We start from the raw sequence: 9,810 nt of genomic DNA, 5'->3' as shown, positions 1-9,810 counted from the left end.
TAAGAAAAGTACAAAAGTAAAATAAAAAATGAAAACAGAAAATAGAAAACAGAAAAATAAATAGGATGCGGCTCCCGCGGCTGAGCCGGCCCTCGTCTCGCTGAACGCCAGAAATAGGGGTGCCCGCCTAAACCGGACCTCCTAGGCCGCGCCTATGTGTGGCTTCACATAGAAGGATATTGGGCTGTCACTAAGCAATTAGCTCTCCGAGTGGACCACAAGGCTTCCCCGTTTTTTTTATTTTGTTTTTTCTTCACATTTTTGCATTGTCCTTTTGTTTTTTTGTTTTTACTATTGCAGGTGTTTCAAAATATTCTTCATATATCAATTATAAAAATTCTTTTATATAAAAAATATGAAAAATGTTAATCATATATTAGAAAAATGTTACTAATGTATTCGAAAATTCTATAATGTGTATGAAGAAAATAGATTTTGAAACAATACACCATAAAAAATGTTAATCATGTTATTGAAAATGTTAAAAGTGTACACAATTTTTTTCCGATGTATGCACAAAATATACAATGTCAACGGAAAAATATACATGAAAATTTTAGTTTTTGACAATCTTAATCATGTATTTATAAAATATTAAACATGTACAATGTGTATGGAAATATTGACATACAAATATATGTTTTGAAAGAAATTAATAATGTAGTTGTAAAATGTTAAACGTGCATATAAAAATTATGTTTGATGTATACCAAAATTGGACATAAAAATTTATTTTTTCAGAAAATTTTAATCATGTATTTTTATATGGTAATGTGTATATAAAAAATACTTCCGATGTAAGAACATGCGCAATATGTATGAAAAACAATCCAAAATGAAAAATACGAAAACCCCCAAATCTGTAAGAACTAATGGGCTGGCCCAATTTTGTATGTAGCGCAGCGGAAAGAGCTAACTACCCCCTCTGTCCCGAAATGTAAGACATTTTTTATACTAAGATAGTCTCAAAAAACGTCTTGCATTTTGGAACGGAGGGAGTAGTAACTATCGAGCTATGAACCAAATATGTTTCCCCGATTTGACGTTGATAAAAATGGAAACTCCCTAAAAAGTGTGAAACATAAGTAAAAAGTTGACCTGTTGACGTTTGACCATTAGCCACATTCCGTTAACTTATAGAAAAACATGAAACTAAAAATATTTTACAACAATCAAAAATTACATAAGCTCAAAAAATTGGTGAAAAAAAATGAAAACTTTGGATCGGCCATAAAATTGAAAAACAATCACAAAATACAAAAGAAAAATTGAAAAGGTTCATGAATTTCAAGTTTTTAACAAAATTATATAAAAAGTTTGTAAATTTTTAAAAGGTGACAAAATTTAAAAGCGTTCTTTGATTCAAAAATAGATCATGAATTTTAAGAACTATTAATTGTTTTGTAAAGAGTTTACGGATTAAAAAATGGTCATAAATCTGGAAAAACACGGCTTGGAAAACATTTCTCGGGTTTGATTTTTTTAAAATTAAAATTTTCATTAATTGAAAAAATCATCACGAATGTGAAAATGTTCACAAAATTTAGAAAAATAGTTTATGCAAAATAGGACTTCTATGTTTCTCAGAAAAATAAAAATGAAGTTATTGGAGATGATGTGGCATGTAATAAATGTGGAGAGAAAGCAAAGTTGTATGTAGAATAACCAACAACCTTTGCACAAGCTCCAAGGTGAAATAGAGTGCAATCATATTTATTTTCTCATCATCTATTGAATATCTTAGATAGAACCTATTGGAGTAGTTGTATGATAGCTTGTTGGTTGATGACATGGACATTTACCAACAAGACTAACATACAATTTATTGGATATGCCCTTATGAGTTGTCCCATTCACACTGACCCTAGTACCAGGCCTAAACTGCAAGCTAGCCTAGTATCAGTCGTGCATGTCTCTGCAAATTGCCTGCTAAATTAACCTGACACTGCAATTGACCTGCTACTGACTATTCAACAGCACGAATCTTGAACTCACCAACGCACTGGATTAGGGTGTGTCGGGGCATCAGGGTGCTATGGCACCTTTTCGTTTAGGCCAATAATTCAGGAATTGATCGACTTAGGTCATAAACTCATTGATGTTATTCCCTCAAAAAAAAAAAACTCATTGATATTATCAAATAAGGCCAAAATCAATCCGAGAGGGAAGAAGCCGGTCACAGGGCTGCCACATCAGCTTTCCTTTGGACTAAATGTTTTTTGCAGGGGTCTATTTGCAAACATGCTGATTTTTTTTCCTCCTAAACCATGCTAACGGGCTATGGAGGAAAAATAACTCACACTACACCGGCAGTGTAAGTTTCTTTTAAAAAATTACCTCCACGCGCCGTTAGCAGGCTTGTGAGAGAAAAATCATCCATTTTACAAAATAGATTCTAGTAAAAAAGTTAGTTCTTGAGTGGCAAAGAAGGAACACTGACGTGGCAGCCATGTGGTCAGTTTTTTCCTATCAATTTTTTTTGGTCTTATTTGATCAAATAAACGAGTTTACGACCTGAATTGATCAAATCCCAAGTTGAGGGACCGAAGCATGCAATCAGTTTGATGTGGACTAGCGACACATTTCACTTTAATCAAGAAGAAGAGCTAAGTGTGATTGATGATCAATTCCACCTTGGTGATTGTACCCAATCATGTGTCAAAACTGTTGAGACAATGTTTCCAAAAGCTACGAAATCATGGGGGCATGTGTGTCGCGGGGTGGAAGATTCAGGGACCTCGTGCTTGGATCCGATGGGCTTAGGCCCTTGGCATCTTGAGGTGGTCAGACGGTGTAGCTAGGCGCTCTAGGCCATGTGGGCGGCCGATGCGGCGGAGCGGGGAGGATGGGCCGTGCAGATCTGGAGTGGTTGCGCTCGATTTGCCTAGCCAGCGGTCCCTGGGACCAATGTGGGTGCTTCATGGCAGGCCATCGTGGAAACATGTGGTCGTACGAGCGGAGTTATGCCTTGATCTCACAGGTTCTCCGGGGTTGAGCTCCCTCCATAGGCATGTAAAGGAGGTGAAGCATTAGATCCGGGGCGAAAGCTTTCGTTTGGTGGGGCTCATTAGCGGTGATGAGGGCGCTCATCGGTATTCGGTCCCTCCTTGGATACATTAGCAAAGAGTACCCCGCTATCATTGGTCGTGTTCAATCAGAGTTAGAGCTGCGGTGGTGGATGTTGGCAGGGCAACATTTATCTCGAGGTCCGGTGGGCCGGTCCTGTGAGTGTCTAGGCGAAAGCTTTGTGCTTGACGGTGGTTGATGTCAGTTCTTGGGCATTGCTTCCCTTATATTGAAGGCACTTTTGAAAATCTCACTCTCAGTTGATTCGGGTAGAGGTCATGCTAGGTTATTTGCTCGGATCCTCGCCGTTATTGTGTTGTCTTGTGTCTTTTTCATTTTCTATGTTTTTTAGCTTATAGAGGATGTTTGGATTGCAGCCGTCGCCTGCCCTGCCAATTTTTCGGTCGTTGACTGCTACCACAACCTTCATTTGGATCAGCGCCGATGAATCGCAACCATGCCAATTTTTCGGTCGGCCCGTTCAGATTTTCCGCCCACGCGTTGGCGAGATCCGGGCGGCGAAAACCTTGGCCAAATTCTTGGGGAGCCTATTTTGGCTGGGCTGGCTCGGGCGTCATCCAAACAGCCCCTTAGGTCCCTCATAAATGGCGACTCTGTATTTTTTTTCTTTTTCCTCTCTTAAAAAATGGGCAGAGCTCTTGCACCGTAAAAAGAATGGCTAGAGAAACTAAATTGTGAAAGCACCAGATTCAACCGTGTGCCAAACACAGCTGCATGTTTGTGTGTTCAGAACAAGTCGTGCTACGGAACAAACAAGCGCTCAAAAGATATCTCTTCTCTAGAGGTTTCACCCGGCCGCTCACATTCGGCCAAGTGGCCTCTTGCTCATCTCAAGATAAGCCTTCTAGTCTCCTACTGCCCTTCCTCCTCCTCCAGCCAAAACGCGGCAATCCCTGAAGCTACAAGATTACCTTTCTTCCACCGCTTCCCATCTCAGACTGCAGCAAGCAATCAAGAACTCAGAGAAAGAAGAAGACATAGCAAGAGCAAGCAAAGCAAGCAAGCTAGGAGCCGAGTGGGAGATCACGGCCATGGCGTTAGCCCCCACATCTCTCCAGAGCTTCCTCACAGGGAGGCCCCTATGCACGGCCCCGCAGCTCACGAGGTCGTCAATTAGGCCGGCATCGGCGAGGCTTTCTTGCAGGGCCTCCGACCAGAAGGACGCGCCTCCGTCGTGGGCCGGAAACCTCGAGCTGAAAAATCTCGGGAAGCTGGCGATGGTCGCCATGGCCGCCGGCGTGCTCGTACTCGCGCCCGTCGACGACGCCATGGCGGGCAAGTCCGGCGGCAGGATCGGTGGGAAGGCGTTTCGGTCCGCGGCACCGCGCTCGTCCGGTCCAAGGATAAACAACTCAAGGTAACCATCAATTAAACATCTGCAGATGGCCAGATCCAACGTAGCAATAGCCTGATGCAATTCTGATTTGTTTTGTGATGCTCGCGCGCGTGCTCGCAGGACGAACATCTACGTCAATCCCGGCGTGGCGCCACCGCTGGTCGGCGGCTACGGCTACGGTGGCTATGGCGGGTACGGCTTGTCGCCGTTCGGCTTCTACGGTGGCCCGAGCGTCGCCCTCGGGGTCGGTGGCGGCTTCGACACGCTCGTCCTGTTCATTGTGGGCGGGGCGGTCGTGGGCGCCGTCCGGCGGTTCCTCAACCGCAGGGATAACGATGATTACGACGACTAAATGATACGAATGTTCATGTAATGTCATTCGACCCTTGTAATATAGCGAGATTACTATTTTGCTCTTGTCAATGGTAATTTCGAAGTAAACATAGTAATATCGAACGAGCAATGAGAATCAGAAAGTGTGTATAAATTTGCTATTTTCGCAGAAATGGAAGAAGAAATTGTAGTTAGTACTCTACCTTTTTTCTAAGAAATTATAGTTACTTTATGCTGTTCTGCACTCCTAATACGGTGCATTTCTCTTCCATCTTACAGAGGCGCCAATGCTACTTAAAAAACCTCATCCCATAATGTAGAACGTATAGCTTACAAAAATGTCCGATGTTATGGGACGGACGGAGTATAGATTTTATATTTGTCTATATGTATAGAAAAATAGATGACACCCCGCAATTTTTTTCGTAATATAAGATGCATAAATGATTAAGTAATTAAATGATTCAATGGCATACCTTGTTTTTTCTATTTCTATATTAATATAGGATCCAAAGAGTAAACTATTCCTATATTACAACTGAACATGGCCCTTTGATGATAGGGAGCGCCTGGAACTCATTCGAATGAGATATAAAATGGTCTCATTCGGATGACGTATTGATGACGTGGCTGCTGTTTGTCGCAGCCCGATTCCCTGGCAGACCGAGGCAGACTTCTTTCTTTCTTCCTGCACAAAACAAATAGAAAGCCCAATTTGGTTGTTTCCTTCTTCTTTGTAAGTTCTGGGTCCGTTGTTTGTTTGTGTTGTGGCTTGTGGGTTGTGGGCCTTCCTCCTATGGGCCTTTTTGGGTTATTTGTTTTAGGTGTTTTGAAAGAAGTCTAGGAAAAAAGTTTATGTCAAAGAAAAATCATAAAAAGTAAAACATTCAGGACAGATCTGCAATTTTTGCTTCTGAGAAAACATTGAGAGTCTAGATTTTTGCTTCTGAAAGTTTATGTCAAAGAAAAATCATAAAAAAGAAAAAAGGGGACAACAAAAAAGAGAAAAAAGTAGCTTGTTGTGGTTCAGAACATAATTTCCATTGTTCTCAAGCCATTAAACAACATGTTGTCTGATGCATCTGTTTCTGGGAGATCAACTACAGTTTGTGTAGCTTGTGAATAATTACCCTGAGATGTTGCTCCTGCTGGTCATTTATGTTGTCATTCCCTGAATCATGATGTTGGGTATTGGTGTTTAACTCCAAATGGTCATCATTTGTATCTTTGCGTACAATCTCCTATTTAAAGAAAAACACAACATATGGACCAAAAATAAAGACATGAGCACAAGCGAAAACCCTATTTAAAAAATCTCTTGTAGTGCTGGTGAGACATGAAACCGCAGACCAAACAAGAGCAGCAGCAAAAAAAGCTAGTGCGAACAGATTTTAATTTATGGTGTACATCCAGAAAGCTACACTACTATTGAAACCAAAACATCAACTACTAAAATTCTAGACTACTACTCAGAAGCAAAATTCAGGACAGGTCTTCCTCTCACTGCAGAACCCCCAAAAAAATAAGCAAGTTCATTCTCTTGAGTTAAAAGATCGAAAAATGAAAAAAAAATAAACAGCCTTAATCCAACAACTGAAACACTGAACTTGCATACTCTAAAAAAAAATGTGTGCTCCCTCTGAAAAATAAACACTCTGGGTTCTGAACTTACAACCTGAAACATGACAAAACAGTAACTTACATGTACAGTGACAAACTGACGCCGCTCTTTGTCAATGGAACTCAAAACTAAAGATGAATGCATGATAAAAAGGTATCATATGATTGAATGAACAAAACTTCAACAAAAAGGTTGATGAGTCAAATTTCTCTGATGATGAAGGCATCCTCTCTGAACATTGACTGATGAGTCAACTCCCTAAACAATGATACATAATTCAAGATTAGCAGAAAAAAATGTGATGACAATCTGAGCAATTACTAAACATGATGAGTCAAACTCTCTGAACATGATGCATGTCTCTCTGAACAATTACTGAAGATGATGGGTCAAACTCTCTGAACATGATACATCTCTCTCTGAACATTGACTGATATGCATGCTCGCTGAAGATGATGCATCCTCTCTGAGCAATTAGAAAACTGAAAACATGATGCATGCTCTCTCAACATATACACTGAGCACAAAAACCTGAAAAACAACTACGACGACAACCCTTATTTGCCTTGAATTTATTTTGTGCATCCTCGACTGGTATCCTTATGCAACAACAACCCTAATGAATCAGACCACTGAATTACAAAATCTACCTAGGGCGAAACGTATGGCAACACAGGCACAGCCGCAGTAATTTTGAGCCTGTACCACGAGCAGAAATCACGCAGATTCCATAGGAGAGAGGAGGGGAAAAAGGAGCTACTCACTGTTCTTTGCGGCGATTCGGCTGTGGAGAACTCCCAGACAGTGCCCACACCGAGGATTCCGTCGGCCCGCCAGAGCTCGCGGCAGGACAGACCGACAGTGCCTTGTCGTCGGCTGTGTGGATGCCGTAGGCCTCGACGGCCGCACAACGCTCGCCCGCCGTGTCCAGAGCAGGTGCCTCCTGCATCGAGCAGTGGTACACAGCAGGGGGGTCATCGGCGGCCATCTCGGTCGCCATAGCCTTCGAGCTTGTCGCACCCGTCTCTTCCTCCTCTGCTCCACCGATTCAAACAGTGGGAGAAAAAAAAATGCAAAAATAAATGTGTCGGTGTGGATAATCATTGGAGATCTGTTGTAGTTCTGGAAATGTTCTAGAAAACCCCATAAAAGGTTTTAAAAGGGAAGTTCAGTGCAGGACCCTATGTTTAGTCTAAAAACATAGACAAAGCATGTCTGACTTGTTATTTTCGGTGAGTACGAGATGCAAAAAAAGGCATGAAACAAAGAACTATGGTTCCCACAGTTGTGAGAAAAACTGCGGTCCCATAGTTGCAAGTCAAAAGAAATGCTGAACTTGCAAACTTGGGTGACTACAAGATCGCAAAACAAAAAAAATTGTGAAAATGATGCTTGACTTGCAAGTGGTAGGAAACAGAAAAAATTGTGGGCCCACAGTTGCGAGTTGATTGCTGCCTTGCAACTGGGCCGACAGAAACCCCTAGTTATAGGTCGAGGGTCTAAAATGCAACTGCCATGAAAAAATAACAAAAAAACAACACCCCGAGATGCAAATCGAGGGTGAACTTGCAACTGGGGCAACTACATCCCCAAGTTGCGAGCACATTGTTGATTGCAACTAGCGCGATTACAAAACTACATCCCTCAAAGTTGCAAGTCAGGGGTGGAAATGCGACTGGGGGTGAAAAAAACAACAAACAACACCGTCCCCCAAGTTGCGAGTCGAGGGGTGAACTTGCAATTAGGGCAACTACAAAAACTACATCCCCCAAGTTGCGACTACATGGTTGACTTGCAACAGGGACGATTACCAAACTACATCCCTCGAGTTGCAAGTCGGGTGTGGACTTGCGACTGGGGTGAAAACAAACAACAAACAACACCCTCCCCCGAGTTGCGGGTCGAGGGTGGACTTGCAACTGGGGCAATAGAGAACCCTAGTTGCAGGTCGAGGGTCTAATTGCAACTACCATGAAATAAAGAACAAGAAACAACACCCCCCGAGTTGCGAGTCGAGGATGGACTTGCAACTAGGGCAACTACAAAAACTACATCCCTGAGTTGCGAGTATATGGTTTACTAACTGGGGCGATTACAAAACTGCATCCCTCGAGTGTATATGGTTTGACTTGAGGGTAGACTTGCAACTAGGCTGATATAAACCCCTAGTTGTAGGCCGAGGGTCTAATTGCAATTACTATGAAATAAGAACAAAAAAGAACACCCCCCGAGTTGCGAGTCGAGGGTGGACTCACAACTAGGGCAACTACAAAAACTACATCCCCGATTTGCGAGTATATGGTTGACTTGCAACTGGGGCGACTACAAAACTACACCCCTTGAGTTGCAACTTGTGGGTGGACTTGCGACTGGGACGACAAACAAACAACAAACAACACCCCTCCTCGAGCTGCACGTCGAGGGTGGACTTGCAACTAGGGCAACCATAAAAACTACATCTTCCCGAGTTGCGAGTACATGGTTGACTTGCAACTGGGGCGACTACAAAACTACATCCCTCGAGTTGCAAGTCATGAGTCGACTTGCGACTGGGGCGAAAAACGAACAACAAACAACACCCCGCCCCGAGTTGCGCATTGAGGGTGGACTTGCAACTTGGGAAACTAGAAACACTACATCCCCTCGAGTTACAAGTACATGGTTGACTTGCAACTGAAGGGATTACCAAACTACATCCCTCGAGTTGCAACTCGGGTGTGGTCTTGGGACAGGGGTGAAAACAAACAACAAACAACACCCTCCCTTGAGTTACAGGTCGAGGGTCAACTTGCAACTGGGCCGATAGGAAACCCTAGTTGCAGGTCGAGGGTCTATTTGCAACTACTATGAAACAAAGAACAAGAAACAACACCCCCTCCCCCCGAGTTCCTAGTCGAGGGTGGACTTTCAACTAGGGAAACTACAAAAACTACATCCCCCAAGTTGCGAGTATATGGTTGACTTGCAACTGGCGTGATTACAAAACTACATCTCTCGAGTTGCGACTCGAGGGTGGACTTGCTACTAGGCCGATAGAAACCCCTAGTTGCACCTAATTGCAACTACTACGAAATAAGAACAAAAAACAACACCCTGCGAGTTGCGAGTCGTGGGTGGACTCGCAACTAAGGCAACTAAAAAAACTACACCCCCCGAGTTGCGAGTATATGGTTGACTTGCAACTGGGAAACTACAAAACTACATCCCTCGGGTTGCAAGTCATGGGTGGAGTTGCGATTGGGGTGAAAAACAAACAACAAACAACACCCCTCCCCGAGTTGCGCATCGAGGGTGGACTTGCAACTAGACCAACTACGAAAACTGCACCCCCTTTGAGTTGCGTGTACATGGTTGACTTGCAACTAGGGCGACTACAAAACTACATGCCTCGAGTTGCAAGTCGTGGGTGGACTTGCGACTTGGACGAAAAGTG

General features: G+C 43.0%; 1 protein-coding gene across 1 annotated transcript; it reads left to right on the top strand.

Moving 5' to 3' along the window:
- The first annotated feature begins 3,866 nt into the window (after positions 1-3,866).
- LOC119337842 lies at positions 3,867-4,956 on the top strand. Its single transcript, XM_037610073.1, has 2 exons — positions 3,867-4,444; positions 4,544-4,956. The coding sequence occupies exons 1-2, from the start codon at positions 4,119-4,121 to the stop codon at positions 4,773-4,775; spliced, it is 558 nt and encodes a 185-aa protein (XP_037465970.1). The 5' UTR covers positions 3,867-4,118; the 3' UTR covers positions 4,776-4,956.
- The last annotated feature ends 4,854 nt before the right edge of the window (positions 4,957-9,810 follow it).

This window comes from Triticum dicoccoides, chromosome 7B, assembly GCF_002162155.2.
Source record: "Triticum dicoccoides isolate Atlit2015 ecotype Zavitan chromosome 7B, WEW_v2.0, whole genome shotgun sequence".
NCBI classification, from domain to species: Eukaryota; Viridiplantae; Streptophyta; class Magnoliopsida; order Poales; family Poaceae; genus Triticum; species Triticum dicoccoides.
This window is presented reverse-complemented; position numbering and strand designations above follow the sequence as displayed.

Excerpts from the sequence above, each read along its gene's own strand:
- LOC119337842 (XM_037610073.1), top strand. The coding sequence starts at position 4,119 with ATGGCGTTAGCCCCCACATCTCTCCAGAGCTTCCTCACAGGGAGGCCC. Across the intron at positions 4,445-4,543 it reads CCAAGGATAAACAACTCAAG|GACGAACATCTACGTCAATC; the intron begins GTAACCATCAAT and ends GCGTGCTCGCAG.